General features: G+C 40.2%; 1 protein-coding gene across 2 annotated transcripts in view; it reads left to right on the forward strand.

Moving 5' to 3' along the window:
• osbpl3b (oxysterol binding protein-like 3b) overlaps positions 1-21,191 on the forward strand; it is a 78,845-nt gene that overhangs the window by 47,162 nt on the left and 10,492 nt on the right. Inside the window, exons 8-17 of one of the 2 annotated variants that reach the window (XM_072679417.1) lie at positions 123-229; positions 1,981-2,073; positions 4,115-4,274; positions 7,988-8,118; positions 9,489-9,596; positions 11,594-11,731; positions 12,450-12,543; positions 13,758-14,002; positions 20,759-20,896; positions 21,029-21,092. In XM_072679417.1, the coding sequence (XP_072535518.1) occupies positions 123-229; positions 1,981-2,073; positions 4,115-4,274; positions 7,988-8,118; positions 9,489-9,596; positions 11,594-11,731; positions 12,450-12,543; positions 13,758-14,002; positions 20,759-20,896; positions 21,029-21,092 (1,278 nt within the window). The remainder of the gene's footprint in view (positions 1-122; positions 230-1,980; positions 2,074-4,114; positions 4,275-7,987; positions 8,119-9,488; positions 9,597-11,593; positions 11,732-12,449; positions 12,544-13,757; positions 14,003-20,758; positions 20,897-21,028; positions 21,093-21,191) is intronic. The other variant, XM_072679418.1, reaches the window with a different exon arrangement.

The following is a 21,191-nucleotide window of genomic DNA, read 5'->3' on the forward strand; positions in this document are numbered from 1 at the left end:
CATAAACACACACACACTGACCTTACTGAGGACTTGATTCTGAAGATGCTGTGTCTGCAGCTTTTACTATCTCACTCACCCTCCTCTTTCTACTCTCTCTCTCCCTCTCTCTCTCTCCTCAGAGCTGTCTGTGTGTGAGGCTCAGTTGCTGGAGCTGAATCACCTGCTAAGGAGTATGGAGGTTCTGCACCGCACCTACTCTGCCCCAGCCATCAATGCCCTGCTGCAGGTCACACTCCCCATTTCACAACACTGCACAGCATGCTGTTCATTCAGCACTGCTTTAACTGAATGCAAGTCATACATCTTAGTAAAAGGCACTTCAGGAACCTCATCAAATACCCAGAGGATTTATGGCTGGTTTTTCAGACTCAGATTGCATGTACATTTAGTCATTAAGCTGACAGTATCATCCAGAATGACTGCACATCCAAAATGAGTCTGTAACCAAATAGGATATAATGGCAGCTATAGCTTCACTAGACATAGCTAGATACAGAAGGGGGGGGAGTGAACCTCAGTTGTTTTGCAAGTAAATAAACAGTTGAAGTGCATAAGATTGAAGAAAAATGACACTGATTCAGGGCTGAAGTGCCAAAAAGTCTTCTGCAATAATAAGTCAACATCAGTAATAATAAGAATAATAAAGGAAGAAGATAAAGAATTGTGAAATACTGTATACTATGTACTGTGATACGGTATCCAGATATTTTCTGAGATGGTTATTGTATCCAGTTCTGATCCTTATTTTGTTCTAGCAGCGCACTGGTGTCTGCTAGGCGCCAGTAACAGATTTGAATCTCAGCTGCTGCAGTGAGGATAATTTTTTTTTAAAAGAACCCTCATTCTGTTCATTTGTGAGCTTTTTTCTGTGCACAAAAATGAAAACGCAGCCAAAACAAGGCTAAAGTGGGCTCTCCATTCCACCTTAAACGGTGCAGCAGTTATATTGTGTACATTTCAACAGCAGAACCTAATTGCTGTAAGAAAATATTGATATATTGATTGATTTTGAAATACTGCATCAACTCTCAAACACACCGTTTCTGATTTTAAAAAGTTTACAAGTAAAGATTGGTGGCAGACAGTGGCTCCTTCTGTAGTGTGTTTAAACCCACACTGCTAGATCATCTTCAGATCCCTCTGTTCTGAGTGTATAAAAAGTAAACTTTTCTTTGACAAAAAAAAAGAAAAAAATATATATATAAATAATAGAAATATATAGACTTGCTTACAGTAATGCAGTATATTTAATTGTTAAATAGGATCATGAAACCTACCTACCTAGTGCAAATAGGTGCAAATTGCTTGAGGTGAGTTTTTAGACCACAGCGGAAGGAACTTGGTGACTGTGCAGTGCAGAGTTCCTGGGGGGAGGGTCCACCACTGAGGGGCAGGACGCTAAAACAGACAGACTAAAGCTGAACCTAACCTAAGCAGGGTTTATGATGGAGAAATATAATTGGCATTGCAATTTCATACAAGATCAGGCTTAATCCATGTGTGAGAAATCAGCATTTACAGCCAGCTCAGTTTTATGTCCCCTAGTGTTTCTGATGCCAAAGCTTTGAATTGAAGAGACAGATCTGTGGCAAGTTTGTGGTTTTCAGCTCTTTAAGCTCTCAGTCAGCAGTGCTAGAGTTCTGATATGTTCAATAAGCTTGAAGCAGCACTTAAAACACCTTTACCTTTGCAATCTAAATTTAGAAACGACGACAAAATGAGATTGGTTCAGCAAATCTAATTATTTTCACATAATTGCCATTAACAGCGGACGTGTGACTCTGAAGAATGCATTTTCCTTATCTCTGGCCAACATTGGTGGAACAAACTGATGTAAATTTGAGAAATGCATTCCTTCCGCAAGTGACACTATTTATAGACTGTTATTATTTAAGTCTAGTGCTGGGTGTAATGTCACAGGTTCTGGTATTGTTTGGTATTATTTTGGTGCAAAGACTTGTCTCTCTCTTCTTACAGGCTTCAGCATATGACAGCCCAAAGAAAGAGAAAAGGCCTCCCAGGAAATGGCGTTCCAAAAACTACAGCAAAGATACCAAAACAACACTGCAGGTATTCATTTATTCACACAGGTTTTTTTTTGTAATTGGGGAGGACTATATCACTGCTCATTGATCAGAAACATGTTCAGTGAATTGTTGTGTAAAACGTTGGAGGTCAATATTTAATTAGAGGAGAGTGGCTCATGAAGCTTGTACCAACAGTAATAGCTTTGTGCTTTTCAAAGTAGTAATACTGTTGAACATGACACTGTTATGCGATCTGAAAAAGCATGAAAGGATTCAGAATTAGAGCCAGATTTACTAGTTCATCAAGTATGTTGGTCAGTACACATGTGTAACATAGTAAACAGACTACACATTAACACAGACTTCTCCAGGGGGAGAAAAGACAGAAGTATATACAAACCTATTATGGACCATAAAATAGATTACACTATATGTCCAAATGTTCAAATGTTTGTGGACACCCCTTTTAATTAATGCATTCCGCTACTTTCAGTTGTACAAATGCACCCATGCAGCTCATCCAGTCCCTGTAGAGAAGTATTACCAATAGAATAGGTCTCTCTTGAGGAGACAAACATGAACCTATTGGCACTAATGATTAATACAAGGAGTGACTACTAGACTAGAGGGGTATAAAGCCCCCCAGCATTGAGCTGTGGAGCAGTGGAACTGTGATCTCTGGAATGATGATGGTGCTCCATCCAGTACTTTTAGGAGGGGTTGAAGATTTGGGGATGAAAGTGAGGTGGTGACCATCTAACATCCTGAAAGAACATCGGAAGAAACAATGAACAAGCTGGTGTCCCAAGACTTTTGTCCATATAGTATAGTGTATGTGAATATGTACATATGCCAGATACCCCAAAAAACTACTACTGCTTGCAGTATTGTTATAACATGCTATGAAAAGGCCATATTGATCAACATTTATGATTAGTTCTTGATTAGTCTTCTACCTGGGGGAAGTGGTTGGAACAGGTGATGTCTGGAGTGAGAGGGGTCAGATATAATCTTGCCAGCACACTTCTTGACCCAGAATACACACAGTAATCATCTCTGCTTACTCTTGTGAGGTGGATGATCTAAACTAGATAGTTAAAGTTTTAGCAGTTTGTAGAACTGGGTCATTAGGGCAGCTGCTTCAGAAAGAGCTAAGCATGTATGAACAGGAGGTTCTCCCACTACTGGCAGTTGTTTTAACTTAGTTATACTCTTAAATAAAAGAGAGCTATAAAGGGTTCGTTAAGCGATGCCATTGAAAAAGCATTTTTGGTTCTATAAAGAGCGTTTATCGTAAAAGAGATATAGAGATATAGGTGTAAAAAAAAATTAAAGGTTTAAAGAAGTCAATGTTAAGGTTCTTTACCAATGTAAAGGCTCTTCATACTCACAGCTCTGGTTCTTTCTGGAGTAGCACCTTTGTAGCCCTTAGTTTTAGGTGTGTAAGGTAGTCTGAGCTGCTTATGTATTTTTTGTAGTGATTAAAATGCTCACTTTGATCAGTGCACATTTTTACCTTCTTTAATACTGATCTCTTTAACAAATATGGCTCATAATCATCTTTTCAAGTACCTCATCTCTCCTAGCACCTTAACATACCTCGAATGTAGCTGTAGAACTGAGTGGATTGAATCAAACTGGATGGAAGCTTAATATGCAGCCCCTACCACAGCGAAGGCTCCCTCAAAGTCAGATATTCATAGCAGCAGCAACACGCAAATGAGTCTTCCAGCAAATGATTGAATTTTCCTCTGAGTGTTCTGTTGGCATTCTCATGGGTCATCCAGTCTGCCCTTAACCGTTTCATACCTGGCACCTCATACACTCAGAGACTTTGCCTTTTCCCTCTTTAACTCACTAAATTTTACCTCCATTACTAGTTGGACTGCTTACATGTCCATGTTGGGCACAGTAAAGTAGGTGAAAATGTGAAATTAGAGCTTCTCACATGCTGCAGTGTTTTGTACTGTACTTTAAAAGAGCTCTATCCTGTCTTCATTGTTGGTTACAACAGCCAGTTAACTTTGTCACATGGAAGTATGTGAGATATGAAAAATGTCTCTTCTGTTCTCTTTCTGCTTCAGGTTCCCAGCTGCATCTCATCAGGATCCATCCGCCTCCACGCGTCCAATCCTAACCTCTCCTGTGTAGATCTGACCAATGACAAGAGTTATTCAGAGCCCCTTGATCTGCCCATAGATGTGTCCAAATTGCAGGAAGACTTCTGTCGTGTCGCCAACAATTGTGAGTGCCTCATTTACTGTATTTTAGCTGTGTTTCCCAATACAGTTTTAGCAAGCCAACCTGCACATCTGCAAGGGAAATGCTGCGGCCAGAAGATTCAGTGGTTCTTGAAGCAGGAGAATGTGCCAGCGCTGGGTAATGAGCAACAGCTGTTGATTACAAATTCTTTGTCACAGTTTCTCTCCATTAGAATTCTAAACGTGCCCTCTTCCACCTGATAGGCAGCCCCTCCGAGTCTGAGACACCCCGTCACGAGCAGCAGAGCAGCAGACACCTGCTGGGCTGACGCTCACAGGGCTAGTTCTTCCAGTCTGGTTCCTTTAGCTCTCTGAGGGAAACAGCTGTCAGTAGAGACGGAACATTTACATGGGCTTTGTCTTGTTTTGGTTCTAGTCTGTTGTTTTGGTGTCCACTCTTTGGTCGTTTTGGCCATGTACATCTACCATATACACAAGCATTCTAAAATTCAGTCAGTGCTTTTTATAGGACTAGAGCAGCACGATTTGGGGAAAGAAATGTCATTGCAATATTTTTGCGATACCGCTGCAGCACAGTAGTGACAACCTTGTTGTTGGTAGAGACCAAAGCTCATACATTTTCATGTACAGTTTGTATTAGGCATTCTCTAGATCAGGGTTGGGCAGTTCCAGCCCTGGAGGGCCAGATTCCTACACACGTTTTTCCATGCAAGCACACCTGGTTCATCTCACCTGTTAATTGCCAGGTTTGGTAGGGAAATCTGTGAACTGCTCTGGGCTCCAACCTTTATTGCCCACCCCTAAAGGCTCTTTTTTGTTAATGGGTGGGGCAGAGGCTGGATACAATATTTGCAACAGGCGAACAATCAGTTTACCTACATAGAGCACCTTTATGGGTGGCATATCTAAAAATATGGTCAACGAGTTTGGGTACAAGGTGTGTGTTCCTACGGGTATTTTCACACCTGAAAGAACTTTGACTGATGTATCTACATCCTGTCATGAGTTGCCTCAATTTCTTGCAATTGGTCCAAAAGTCCAAACCATCTAAAACAGTTGATTTAATTTTGGCCCTTTGGTCCAGACTGTGCTCTAAGGCACCTTTCACCTCTGCTATTTTAGTCCAGACCAAACAAGGGAGGTGTGAAAGCATTCTAAGGGTGTTTTCACACCTATAGTTGTTTTTTCTTTCGTCCAAATCAGTTAACAAGTTTGTAACTTTCCCCTTGGTTTGGTTTGGTTTGTTTTCACACAGAAATGCATCAAAACAAACCATGACAACGTTAGAATATTCTCTCTGTCTGGGGCAGGTGCAAGCAAGAAAATACAGGAATAAGGTCCTGTGTTCTGGACTAGTGTGTATTTCTGTGTGGTTTAACATGGAGCAGCTGCAGAGATGGTATTTGCCCATAGCTGTAGTAATTATCTGGTGCAGTATAGCTAGGGATGCACCGATCCAATACTAGGATTGGATATCGGCCCAGATACTAACAAAAATAGCTGGATCAGGTATTGGATAATTAGTCTGATCCAAAGGACCAAACCATTCACCAAACTTTCTAGGCTTCATAACCCAGAATTAGAGTAACCTAAAGACACGTATCATAGCAACAACAAGACTCCCCCTATCTAACTAGCATGCCCTGTCATCAACTATCAGCGAGTTATCTAGATGGTCTTCCATATAAGGAGAACTGAGAAGGGAGGAGCTGCTAGCTCCTCTTTAGCTTTCAGAATAAAAGTCCTGAGCCAGACAACACTGTGCCAAGGTGCAGCACAGTTATTAATTTTAGTGACCAATAAACATGAATTGGGTTCATCTGTGTTCATTTGTTTGTTTTACAAAGTTAGTAAAGTAATGATTACGTCAATCCTGACGCCTTAGGTCTCTCCCAGATGGTGAGGTATATGGTTTATTAATTCAACAATGGCATTGCAAAGTTTATGTATTGGTATCGGTATCTGTATCGGAACAGAAACAATGGATCGAGTTCCAGGCATACTTTGATGAAGGCAAAAATATCAACACAAACTCTAAGAACTGAGGAACTGAGCTTGTGGGGTTATGTGTGTCTTGTTGGTCTGTCTGTTCTAAAACTAAAACTATCTGTTCTATAATTATCGATTCAGAGCTCATGAAGAGATGAGACACGTCCACACATCCAAACCGCATCAGAAGCGTAGTCTAGAGGCCAAAGCAGCTACACAGAGAGAAAATGATGGTTCATGTGTTTGGCCTCTTAAATCTGTGTTACATTTACACTGTATTTGAACCACACCACAGTTCATTTGGAAGCAGATCACGGCCGACCTGTTCAGAGGGTCTCAGCCTGCTTATTTACTTCATATTAGGTCTTGAATGGCAGCGTTCTCACTCCATGTTACAGAGCAATCACACAGAGCAAACACGCCAGGGTTCCTTTTAATTGATCCAAACCTTCTAGCTGCAAGCTGAATTTCTAATAAACCTAATGAACCCTAATAATAGGTTGCTCGTGTATAACACCAGAAGACTGAGATAAGACTCGTCTCATATTTATAAAAGGTCCATTTCTATATAAAAGTCTGCATTAGTGTGGCTGATCGGACATCCTGTGTGATAAGTGTAGGTGAAGGGCACTTTGTCTGATTTGTACTTCATGCTGCTGGGTCTTTCAGGCATGGAATTAATGAAGAGGATCAAGGAAGCGTATTCTCTCCTCCTTTATGAACGCAGTGCAGTAATTCAGTGGTTGATAAGGGTGTGAGTTCCGACGCTGATATAAAAACCAGTCTGTGTGCCGAACATTAGCAAACCCCTTGAAAAAATGACCTTTTTACATCCATTTTTTTCTGGATCACGTCCCACTGTGATGAATGCCTAATGGAGGGGAAGACCTAAATAGAGATTGGAAGTAATGAACTATAAGTACTTTGTTACTGTACAAAGTGAAGTAAAGTTTTGAGATATCTGTATTTTACTTGAGTATTTCTTTCAAGCTTTTTACTTCTCCTCACTACAGTTTCAGAACAGAACTTTCAATTCATTTACCTCTTTTTTATTTGCCCAGCTTCTAATCACACATCTAATCAAGCACACTATTGTTAGCAAATCTAAATCTGTGAAAGCTTTGGTTTGGGTAGAAACCTAAACAGAGCTGAGCTTCGATTATGTAATCTGTGCAAAATATTATTCATTTATAGTATAGTCTTCATGAAAACCATTTAAATATTTAATGTGATGAACCACTAACTAACACACTGTTGCTCCCTGAACACCCCACCCCATCGAAAAAAGAAATAATAGAAATAAAAATGTAATTAAAAACTTTAAGTACATTTAGGAGCATGTTCTTTTATACTATACTTACATTTCAACTAACCAAAGTAACTAACCAAACAATGTTTTATGGAAACCTTTGTTGATGTCATGCAAAAACATTGGATCTCCATTTGTCATTTTAATAAATGGACTAATAGAAATGCTCCAAAATGACCTGGAATAAAATCTTTTTACATTGACTTTCATTGAAAGCTAGGAATGTTTTTCCTTCTCCTATAAAGTTGGCATTTTGGAGATACCAGATTTTTGCATGAAAGTGACCATATGTTGTTTTACCTATATTTGGGACTTGTGTACTATTGCCAACTCTGAGACCTAAACAGAAAAGCCAAACATTTATTTAGCTGTCCACACACACACACACACACACAGACACACAAGGTAAAGGGGTTTAACCGTGTTTGTGATTTCAGTGCACACTAGTATGAAGTCCGCCTTAAGCTCACTGACCACAGAGAAGGAGAGACTGAGGCAGATGCTGGAGCAAGAGGCCTGTCCTGCACCGTCCACACAGCTGCTGGGACTGAAGAGCGCCCTGGCTGCTGTAAGCACACTCCACACACACAAACCCACGCACAGATAAACTTGCTCCTACCGCAGGCTTGTTTTCTACATCTGCTTTTGTAGCAGCTCTCTGAACTTTCTCTTCTAACCTTCTTAGCTTACTTTTCTTTCTTCATTGCACTGCACTAACCAAGCGCCTTTCTGGTGTGCTTGATTCATGTGTGAGGCTTGAGAGCATGAAGTGAAAGCAAGGAGGAAGTTTCTCATTGTAATCAGTTACTAACTAGAGAGAGATGCACAGAGCAGAAAAATGACTGTTTCAGTTCAGAACGATGCACAGTTAAGCGGTTCAGCACAGAACCAAAACAGCAGTGGCTGTTATTTTGACTTATTATCTCAATATAATGACTTATTGTCCCAAAATAATAATTCTTTACTGACCATTTTTAATTTGTAAGTATAACAACAGTATTTTTTGAACAATTAAAACAGTATCATAATCAATCTGAATCATAAAGAATAAAGCCATTATTTCACCATTATCAGTCAAACTCTTAAGAGCCATGTCATTATTTCTGCTTCGTCAGTCAAAATCATAAAACGAAGAAAAATAATCTTTTATTTCTACATAGTAAAGTCCTATACAAGTAAGCAACAATTTCAACATAATCAGTCAAAATACTAAAACATAAAGCAGTTATTTTAACACAATCAGTCCAATCTTGAGAAAGACTTAATCTCAAAAATTTGAATTGTCAAAATTGGATTTTGATGAAAAATGGGGAAGCAAAAACATATGTATCTAAAACATTATATCTAATGTATCTAATAAAAGGAGTTGGGATGTCCATTGCTCAGATGTCTTATGTGTAAGTTTGTTGTTTAGTAAACACCTAGACATCACTGGACATAGATACAGAGGCGCATAAGTGTTTCGAAGGCTTGAAACAATACTGATTTAACAGCATTACCTGTTCGTTCAGTGGTTCAGGGGTGAATTCACATTATGCAGTGCTTTTATTAAATCCTTGAGAACAATACCATTTTCACAGGAGCACATGCCTCACATGCAGCACAATGTGCTAATTCCAGTAATTTCACATTGAAATGACTCATCTTCCTCATTGAGTCATTTTGTTGTAGAATGTCCCCCACTGTAAGCAGAACTGTATTGTGAGTGAGAGCAAAGGCCTGAAGCAGGATCCTGAGAGCTCGGAGAGAACTCTAAAGCCTCTGTGTTGTGTGTTGTAGAGACTCAGATTCAGGATTCGCAAACTTTTGTTATGTGACTTTTAAAACTCATTCACTCTGACTGATCTGCACTAGAATATTCATCAGTCTTTAGACAACTGCTTGTTCTGTGTGTAAGTTGTGTGTGTGCTGGTTGCTGTTTGCTCTTTGCTTTTGCAGGCTTTAGCACAGAATTCTGATCTGAGAGAGCGCCTTTGCAAGATACACATTGAGTCGCATATCTCAGAGCCCAATGCCCTTAAAAACTGCAGCACTGGCCCCCTGCAGGTGGGTGTGGGAACTGCACCATCACTGCTTCACCATCTACCCTTTTGGCTTCTGTTAGAAGTATAATTTGCATATTATAAATGTAATCTGCCACATCTGTATAGGCTACAGATGTGGTAGACAAAAACTAGATTGAGTATTCCTTTGATCCATTCCTGCTGCTGCTCACATGTAAATGCAAAGCCCTCCTTTACCCTTCTCTTTTCTTCTATTCTTGTCTGCTTGTCTGTGATCAATTTCATCTTTTTAACTTTTTTTTATTATTATTCATGGGCTTGTTATTCAGGTGTATAGCAACATTATACAACAAGTTTATCTAAAAATATAATTTTGGGGCACCACAAATCCTGTAGTAGGGAGAATGAAATCTCTGCCATTGCCTTAAAAGCTGGAATTCTGTTAACTGCACTATGTAATTTTGGTAAAGCTGCATGAGACCTCTAGCCAGAACTGTGTAGCGCTGCATAACCCAAGCCATATCTATGTAAAGTCCTGTAATATTACTCTACCGGCTTAGTCCACATACTTCTTTCACTTCAAATGTCAGCTTGTCAAGAAATGCATGTGTATAGTTGTCCATAAGGGGGAGCTCAAAGTGTGATTTTCTATTTACAGCAGTGGTGTAAAAGTGAATTACTCTCCACAACTGTAGGGGGAGCTCAGGAGCAAAAATGACCAATTACTGCATACTGCTGCTTTAAACTAAAATATATTTTTTTTAATTTGTGCAGTCCTCATTAACCAGCATGTTAAAAAGTAGATGCTTTTACCTCTTGCCTTCACACAGTTGGTTACAGTTACTTTTACTCAAACTTAGAAGTGCTGTCTACTTTAATTTAGGGCGCACTCATATCCATTCTGTGGAAGTCTTCAGTGTGAATGTCATGAATACAGATTCTGCAGAGTTAGTTAAGTTGGTGTTAGTTAATGAAGTCTCTTGACATCTACGCCCGAGCATGGAAGAAGCCTCCCACACACAAAAACATACATCCAAATACGCTATCACTACAATTTCCTGTGGGATAAGTCTGTCAGCAGCTGACTTTCTGAATCAACAGTTGAGTCAACACTTTTCGTCTCCACTAATTAGCTTGGCTTGTGCTACCAGCTCATGGCTTTCTATCCTGATTAAAAGCAGGAACTATGGTGTGACTGAAATCTTTGCTAATTGGATTTGGCTGCATTTCATCTATTCATCTTTAAGGGAAAGAGAGTAATTATTTGGTTTTGTTGTTTTTGTGATTTTAACTGGACATTTGCTTTGATCAAAACTATATCTTGTTGTGTTTTGTTATTCTGGGTGTTTGCCTGAGGAGTAGTTTATTCAGTGTGCTGTAGTCATGCTGTCTAACAGTCATATACATGCATGTCTGCATTTCTCTATGAGCCTCATTTTATTCTTTTTTCATACAAATATTTGTGAATATTTATACACATATTTAAAAATATTTAATCTAGATTAAAACTATTAATCTTTGTTGTTTTTTGGATTATTATTATACCATAGCAGTATTATTATGAATACTAATAATAGGTATAGTAATAGTAGTAGTAGTAGTAGTAATAATAATAATAAAAATAATAATAGGTATAGTAGTAGTAGTAGTAGTAATAATAATAATAATAATAATAATAATCATAGGTATAGTAGTAGTAGTAGTAATAATAATAATAATGTGTTTTTATTTTATTTGTAATTTGTTATTGTTATCCTTTTATGTTATCTGTCACATGTAGAAGGTTTGTCTGTGACAGTAACGGTATGCTTTCTTCCTTTTCATTTTGTAAATTATGATACAATATATTCCTTATTTTAAGAAATGTCACTGACATATGTTTTATGTCACAGCATCTCTATTACATAAACTTTCCAAAAAAAGAGCATTTCCAGGCACTATGTGATAATGATAAAATGGTGGTGGTGATTATTTATTTATTTATTTACTTACTTACTTATTAATTTACTATAAGTTACTTATTATAACTTGTGCCTTCAGAACCAGGACTCTACGGACTGTGCCCGTCCTCTCGTCCACCAGATGTCCAATGAGAGTCGCACGTCCATTACAGAATCGCTGTCCGAGTTCTTTGATGCACAGGAAGTCTTACTGTCAGCAAGTTCTTCTGAGAATGAGGTGAGAGTCTTGGCCACACTGTCTATGATTTGAGCCATTTTGTTCAGTAAGGTCTGTCTGATATGGCAGTGGCCTCATTCTGCACCACTGTGGCTGTCCCACTCTCGTATTGTTTATGGGATGACGTTCTTTCCGCATTTTCTCTCTCTGAAGCCACTATCTGCCCCCACCTCTTTCCCTTTACTTTCCCAGCTTTGATGTGGATGTGTGACTCATGAACTTAAATGTAATGTTTGGAGTAGTGTGTAGGCAGGTTTCTGGTCTGTTGTCCCTCTCTCTCCTTCACTCTCTGTTCCCCCTCCCTCTACGCCTCCCTCTTTTTCCTCCTCTCTTCCGTTTATTTTCTTTCCTTTATATTTTTTTTGCTTAGGGCAGACCTGCCCGAGCAGTTCCAGTAGCAGAAGTAATGTGAAAATGGAGTTAATTGCCTTCTTCTAAAAATACCCCTCCACAGAGCAAAGTGAAAATTTGTTGTCATCCCCCGAGAGATTCTCTCTCACTCTCTCTCTCTCTCTTCATCTCTCTCTCTCCCTCTCTCTCTCTCTTTTGCTCTTACTCTCATGCAAATGCACATATCATCCATGTATAATGGAGATGGCATAAGGGGGCAGAAAGATCACTCATCCTCAGGGGTTTTAGTAACCTGCAGTGAAGGGAAGGTGTTCAGACATATTTCATTTGACAGACTGTAATGAGGGTGTGCTCTCTGTCCCACAAGCCTTCAGAGGATGACTCGTACATCAGTGACATCAGCGACAACGTCTCCATGGACAACTTCAGCAGTGAGGCCCGTAACGAGAGGCTCAACTCAGGTAAGGTTTTGACTGCCTCTGAGGTTTTTGTTCTGCCTCTGGTTTGGTTATCCTGCCAATCCGACATTAAGTACAATACAAAGTTTGTTCATTCAGAATAAGCAGTGACAAGCCAAACACAGTATAGATGAATATTACCCTGACAGACGAGAACCAACTCTTTCACACCTCAGAGACTTTTCTCTTATACTTACTTAGCTTTAATAAGGTCTGACTCAGTTATAGCCCAACAACATTCTAAAATTGACCCCACCTGTATACTGGACAAAATAGAGTTCAACCCGGCAATGTCTGAACCCAAATGTAACCTAGCAACATTCTAACTAAACCCGAATGTAGCCCGGCAACAATCTATCTGAACCTGAAAGTAATCTAGCAACATTCTGTCTGAACCAGAGTAACCTAGCAACATTCTCTCTGAACCCGAGTGTAACCTAGCAACATTCTGTCTGAACCCGAGTGTAACCTAGCAACATTCTTTCTAAACCCGAGTGTAACCTAGTAACATTCTTTCTGAACCTGAGTGTAACCTATCAACATTCTCTCTAAACCCGAGTGTAACCTAGCAACATTCTGTCTGAACCCGAGTGTAACCTAGCAACATTCTCTCTGAACCTGAGTGTAACCAAGCAACATTCTCTCTAAACCCGAGTGTAACCCAGCAACATTCTGTCTGAACCCGAAAGTAACCTAGCAACATTCTGTCTGAAGCAGATAGTAACCTAGCAACATTCTGTCTGAACCAGAGAGTAACCTAGCAACATTCTGTCTGAACCCGAGTGTAACCTAGCAACATTCTGTCTGAACCCAAGTGCAATCCAGCAACATTCTCTCTGAATCCGAGTGTAACCTAGCAACATTCTGTCTGAACGTGAGTGTAACCTAGTATCATTCTGTCTGAACTCAAGTGTAACCCAGCAACATTCCCTCTGAACCCGAGTGTAACCCAGCAACATTCTCTCTGAACCCAAGTGTAACCCTGCATCTTTCTCTCTGAACCCGAGTGTAACCTAGCAACTGTAACTTTGGGAGCAGGATGCAAATGCAAGTCTTCAACAAGCAGAAACCAACAAAAGACTAAACTAAAACTAAAACATAGAAGAGAAAGAAAACATAAACCATCGCATTTAGATTTTGAGCATCTCAAAGTGATGTCGTCTGCATTACCTTTACATAATGCATCGTTCTTATGCTGACCTTTTTAATCTTTTCAGAATGTGTCGAGAATGGAGCCCCCCAGGGACAGCGGCGGTCTTTCTTACCCTCCCCCGGCCCCAACACCAGTAACATCAGCCTGTGGAACATTCTGAGGAATAACATAGGAAAGGACCTATCTAAGGTGGCCATGCCTGTGCAGCTCAACGAGCCACTCAACACTCTGCAGAGGCTATGTGAGGAGCTAGAGTACAGCGAGCTGCTCGATCGAGCTGCACAGACACAGGATCCATTCGAACGCATGGTATGCACACACACACACACACTAAACACTCACACATGAACAAAGAGGTTAATTAGAGATACACAAAAGAATACATGAAAAAACATGCAGACAAGTCTGATTACATTATAATTCATAAATAAAAAAACATTTTTTTTTTTTTGGTCTTGCTAATAGTACCAGAATGTACCAGTGTCAGTCTCTAAGGTAGAAGGAAACAGAAGGAAACAGAAACACTATGCAATGTGTGTAATGTGTCAAAAACAAATGCCTCAGGAACTCAAAGCAGTTGTTGAGAATAGAGAAATGAAGGCCACTGACAGAAAAGTGATATTGAGAAAAGGTCACATTGGAGCCAGAGAAATATATTCAGTTGTTTGGATGAATATTATGACATTTGAAAACAAAATATTGAAATATTATTCAAAATAAGTAATATTCAAAACATTTCATATGCATGTTTCCTGCTATTTTCTTGCTTAATTCTTGTGGCACACTGAAAAAAACACAAATACTTTGTTAGACCATGGTCTTTACATACACTATATGGACAAAAGTATTGGGACACATGCTCGTTCATTGTTTCTTCCAAAAATCAAGGGTATTTTGTTGAAGTAACTGTCTCTACTGCCCAGGCAAGGCTTTCCCTGAAGACTTTCTACTAAATTTTGGAGCATTACTATAAGGGTTGAATTGCATTCAGCGAAAGAGACAGAGTGATAAGTGAGAATGTTAGTGGGCTCAGGATGGTGAATAACCATCCCCCCTTATCCCCATCTCCTAAACTCATCTCATGTATTGGATGGAGTACCATCATTCTAGAGAACACAGTTCCAGTGCTCCACAGCTCATTACAGAGATCTCTCCTGGAATTCCCTTATTGTTCTGACCTCATACACATGCATGTGTATTCTCCCTCAGGCACACCACACACACACACTGTATAATGATACATAATGTAAACAGACTGCCTCTGTTGAGTCAGGGACATGTAATTTACTGTCACTTTGTATTAGCTGATCAGATTTCCCATTACTCTAGGAATGACTTTAAAAGCCTGTCTAACCCAAGCTCATTTGATGGCCTCTGCCATTAGACATGACTGTACAGCTCCACTCTAAAACTGTACTGTGCAGGGAAGTGAGCTTCAGCAAGCTCGGCTTTAGCAGGTCTGCTGAGATTATAAAAGAGATCATAGGAGAAGACACATGAAGGATCCCTCACTCACTTTACAAGATGATTCCAGCAGTATTTATCTCAATACTTTAAAGGCCAGTTTTCTGGATATGGATTAAGCATCATATTGGACTAAATTGCAGGACAGTTCAGTGGTGATTACAGTGGTGTTTCACATTAGAAACACTTTTACTTTACAATTAGGCTTAATCTGGGTCTGGAGTAAAAAATATAGCCTCATAAAAATTGGGCATTTTTGGTCACATATTTAGTTGACTTCTCAAGTGAAAAACACACTTCTGCACATTTCAATGCACTGTTTAGTTGCTTCATTTGCAACTGTTGCAGACAAACTGTATCTCCAAAATGTCCAGTCATTTTAGAGCATTTCTAATGGTCTGTTCATCATAGAAACATTAAACATGGCATGTACTTAAATTCTGGAATATTTTATGTTTTATTTTTTCCAAAATGTTAAATTCAGCAAATATGTAAACAATGTGATTTAAACTGGGCAAAAAAGACAGTAACTAAGACAGTTATTTAATACAAGAGCATTATGACTCAATCACTTAGCAGTACCACAAGTAGACACATTCTTAATATTCATAAAGACATTCATAATATTTCTGCTTGTTACTTTGAACAGGCTGTTTAGATTACTGTGCTTTTAGGACTGATGCATGTACTGTAAATTACCTATATTCTGAGGCAATTCCCAATAATGTAGCTCATTGAAAAAGAAGTGGAGACAGAAAAGGTAAAGGTAAAGGTAAAGGTGCATGTATTTGTCACTGTACAGTGTACAGCGAAATGTGTCCTCCGCATTTAACCCATCTGTGGTAGTGAACACACACACACTAGTGAACTAGGGGCAGTGAGTACACACACACCCAGAGCAGTGGGCAGCCAACCTGGTGGTCACCCGGGGGCACCCAGGGAGCAGAGAGGGTAAAGGGCCTTGCTCAAGGGCCCAACAGTGGCAGCTTGCCGAGCAAATACTCTTTATAACTTCAGTGTGAAAGGGTGGAGCTAAACTGCTGTAGGCTGAATAGTCGGATGTTTGTAATGTCACAATGTCTTTGAAAAACTTTTACTAATTTTAACCACTGAACTAAACTAATAAAAAAAGTAAGTATGTGGTGTGTCAGAGAGAGAGAGAGAGAGAGAGACAGAATACACATGCATGCGTATGAGGGCAAAATATAAGAGAATTCCAGGATCTCTGTAATAAGAAGCTAGGACTGCATATTGACCCAAGAACAACTCCAGTGCTTCTAGGAATGCTGTTATCGAAATTTTGTTTGAGCATAGCCATTAAGTCAAGTCAAGTCAAGTCAAGTGGGTTTATTGTCATTTCAACTACATACAGAGTACACAGTGAAACGAAACAACGTTCCTCCAGGACCATGGTGCAACATAGACAGTGCATACAAGACACAAGTGCAACACAAACAAACAAGTGCGGACAGAAAGACACATAAGGGGATTTATGAGAGCCCAGTTAATTGCAGAAAAATGTAAACTGTTTACTATGCTTACCTACTAAACTCTTTTATTAAAAAATACAAAAGTAAGGACATTTTCAATGATATGCCACTGTTCCACTGTATGTCCTTTATGTACAGAGTAGAAGCTTGGCCTTAAAAGCTCATTAAACTGAAGACAGAATGAAAATATTAGAATGGATCAAGTTATCTGTTTAGTTCTTTTACTTTACAATGATGTTTTATCCAGTAACTTCAGTTTCTACTGTATGCAAGCAGTGGTACCTTCTTAGCTTCTTTGATCCACCTTAGCTGTAGCAAACTCCTAAAAAATTGTAAGGGCTCCTGAGAAAGCTTTCATAGACCTCACCAGCGGTATAATGGAGATATGATTGAGCAAGTCAGCATTATGAGAGGTGTGGAGCTCTCCACCCGCTGCTCTTGTGTAGCGGTGCTCCATTAGAGGAGCATTCAGACCGGCCCCGGTCAGACTCTCCCTTATAGACTTGCATTAGGGTGCTCCCAAGACTCATTAGAGTGGAGAGAGAGAGACAGTGCTGGACTTGCTGTGATATATAATGGCTTTGTGAAGAGCAGATGGAATTGTCCCTCAGCTTTGACAAGTGCTGATGGCTTTATAATGAACTTTACGGCTAGAGCAATTTGGCTTCGCCCTCCTCAAATTTCCACATTTTCAGGAAGTGTGAGAACGTAATCTCCAGCCCTGAGGCAAGTCTGACTGTACTGTTTACCCTCATCATCGGAAATTCATCTCCGCATGCTGATCTCGTCTCACCTCTATAGCTTCTGAGGTCACCAACTTCTCCAACCTCTCATGAAATGGAGTAGTGCTACTGTATGATGACACCTTATGATTTTGAGTAATGCAGTTTTGCATTACTGATTGCAGCACAGTTTGTTGGATGAGGGTCAGTGTCTGTACACTGAATGTGTAGGTGTACATGCTGATGTTTACTAAAGGGGTCAAGTGGCGGATTGGACAAAGATTTGTTTGCGAGTTCAGACCAAGCCCTTAGCGTATGTTTATGGTGTGGGAGGAGAGTGTGTGACTGTAAGATGGAAGGAACTCCATAGACATTTAGACTGGAGTTCAGGCAGCTTCTGCGTTGACCTTGAAGGCCAGACCCCCTTTGAGACATGGTGCTGGGACTGAGAGCTATGACTGAGGTAATGGAACAAGAAAGGGCTGGGGGTTGGTTGTGGAAACCAAATCATGCGACATGGAAGGTAGAGATGAAAATTTATAGGACATTAGATTGGAAGGAGGAGCTTCTGGCATGTCTCCCAAACATCAGTTATTTCATAACTCAATTTAAAAATGACACCCTATAGCAAGACTGGCCTGTAAAATAAATTCAAAATAAATTTTGTCAAGACCAGCGACTGCACCACAAGCCCCACCCCCTATCAGACTTTCTTTAGTTTATTATGCAAATATACCACTGCGTTCTTTAAAAACATCAGGTTTTCTCAGATGCTCTCATCATGTTTTCTTTATCTTGTCTTCTTTCTATACATCAAGAATGGATTATAAGTAGGACATGAGCTTTTCGTTCATGTTGAAGGAAAAAAATAAGCCTGCTACTGTAGCTGCAGTGAGTGGACACATAGCCCTGTGAAAATCCTGGACACTTGATCATCGGCTTGACTTCATGCCAGACTCAGTAGATGGATAGCTGTGATCATGATGCAGCCTACAGTAGATAGATGTCAGTTAGACGCCAAAGAAATGTATCTAATCAGTTATGTTGTGTTGCAGCCTGGTGTTCGTTGGACACCCTTTCTCCCTGTAGAGACATATTGCCAGAAGAATAGGACTCTCTGGAGCAGATAAACATGAACATTGTAGCACCATGCCTGATGTCAGGTGTGGGCTAGGTGTGGGCTATAAGGCCCCCCAGCATTGAGCTGTGGAGCAGTGGAACTGTGTTCTCTGGACTGATGGTGCCCCATCCAATACTTTTGGGATGAGTTGGAGAGTTAGGCATGAGGTGGGGTGGTGATCATCCTATATGCTGTCTTCATTATTGCTCTGGTCATTGAATGCAAAGATCTTCTCAGCAATGTAGAGTGAGTAGAGAATAGTAGAGATAGTAGTAACAGTTACTCCAGCAAAATCAGGAACTCTTTTTTAATACCCTTGATTTGAGAAGAAACAGTGATTGAGCAGGTGTCCTAATACTTTTGTCCATCTAGTGTATGTGATATCAGCATAGGTATTGTCTTTGAGTCAGGCCTTTCATTTCAGTCTGACTCTGACTGTGTTGATGTCATTTATGGGTCTGGCCATGTAAGTCCCAGTCCAGTCCAGTTCTAGATCTTCCAACTTCATGGTGAGCTTGTAGGGGATCATCGTGTTAAATGCTGAGCTTCTAGCTAGTCTTCACAATTAATTTTTCTCAGTTGTTGTCATTGTGTTATATCGTTTAGATGGTGGCATTTTCTTGATTGGACAAATGGTCACACACTGAGAACACAGTGGGCCACTAATGTGTCTGGGTATGTGCACGCCAGTATTCACTCAGCACATGCTGTATCAGGTGGTCTTCATTAATTTTAAATGAGACTACATCAGGAGCAACAATGCTGTTAGTGTGGCACGGTTTCTCTCTTTTTCACTCAGCAGCCCACACACAAGGCGGCCCCCCGGGAATTGCCCTGGTCCTCCATTGTCCATCTTGTTTAATGCAAAAGCAGTTATTTCTGCCTTTTAACTGATGTTTGGGAGGAGGAACATTCCTGAAGCCTTACTTCTACTCTAACATTGTTTAAATTTCCTATCTCTTCCTTCTGTGTCCATAATGAAGTTTTAACGCTGCACTACCACCCCGTTACCTCCCCGTTACTCTGCACTACCACCCCGTTCAGTTAATACACTCATATCACTCAGTACAGCTCCACCTCCCACTGAAATCACAGAACTACTGTTTTGCAGAAGCAAACATAACAACGAGATAAAGAAAATAACAAGAGCGCAGCCATGTGATTTCTGTAGGGATGCACTGATCATGATTCATTTTAATGACTGTTTCCAACATCTTTACAGCCTCTTTCTTTATCAGCTCCTTTTTCAACCCAAAGCTCACATAATGTGGACTAAATGGGCACATGGACCACAGCAGTACATTTCCAGTACTTTCTGTTATTCTATTTGAGCTACATTACAATATACACTATATGTCCAAATGTTTGCGGACACCACTTTAATGATTTACTGTTACAATTTCCAATAACTATCTTTTATTATTTTCATTATTCTTACCATCACTACCATGGTTATAACAGCAGTCTTACATAGTGGTACTGTGATCAATAGCTCTAGATCAATTTAATCCCCTCCCCTCTCAGGGTGTCTTCCCACAGCTTTAAGGGAGTTTTCACCTTTGGGTTGATCAGCAGGAGTTTTCTTTGTGTCTATGTTTTAGGTTTTGTTTGTATCTTTTGTTTCACTACTGGATTTCTCTAAAGCTCCTTGTGACAACAGTCATAAAAAAGCACAAATTCACAAATACATTGGAATTGATTTGATCCCTTCTAACGAATGCATTCAGCTATTCGAAGTTGCACCCACTGCTGACACAGATGTGCACATGCTCACACACACCATACACAGCTTGTCTAGTCCCTGTAGAGAAGTATTGCCACGAACCTATTGGCACCATGCCTAATGCCACGGGGCGTTCTCTGGAGTGATGGTGCTCCATCTGGTACATCCTGACCTTACCATTGCTCTTGTTGCTGAATGCAATAAAATCCTCATAACAGTGCTCCAAAATCTAGCACAAAGCATTCTTGATTTTAAATGAAACAATGAACGAGCAGGTGTCCAAATACTTCTGCCGATATAGTGTAACTTGCATCCCTTGTGGTTCTCACATTTGAAGAAAGGTGACCTAATGTGAAAAAAAACACGTGAACACACTTCCACCTGTGAAATAAAGGGGAAATTTTGAGACCATGTGTGGTTTCCGAGCATTTCTTCTGTGAAACTATAGTGTTAATTAGCGTGTTAATTAGTCGTCACACTTGTTTGTTAAACTCCTCATCCAGGAGATTGAGTTTACCCATGACGAATGCTTTTCTGAATGTGTAGGTGTACATTGCGACATTCGCGGTGTCGAGCTATGCCTCCAGTTACTACAGAGCAGGAGGGAAACCCTTTAACCCGGTGCTGGGGGAGACGTACGAGTGCGACCGGCCTGACAAAGGATTCCGCTTTGTAGCGGAGCAGGTAGGAGGATGCTCACGTATGCAGCCTCTCTTTCTGTTTGTTCAGTGTGAGTGGGTTTGTTTGTGCACATATGCACTTACGTAACTCACAGCTCTATCATCTCTCTCTCTCTCTCACTCTCTCTCTCACTAGGTCAGCCATCACCCCCCTATCTCTGCCTGTCATGCCGAATCTAAGAATTTCATCTTCTGGCAAGGTAAAACCTCAGATATGGGGAGATTTGTTTAGGCAAAGTTGCTGTGGCAGGGTCAAAGCACTGTGTGCAGCCTTTTGTTCTCGATGTGACGCTGATGTT

Source organism: Salminus brasiliensis, chromosome 5, assembly GCF_030463535.1.
Source record: "Salminus brasiliensis chromosome 5, fSalBra1.hap2, whole genome shotgun sequence".
NCBI classification, from domain to species: domain Eukaryota; kingdom Metazoa; phylum Chordata; class Actinopteri; order Characiformes; family Bryconidae; genus Salminus; species Salminus brasiliensis.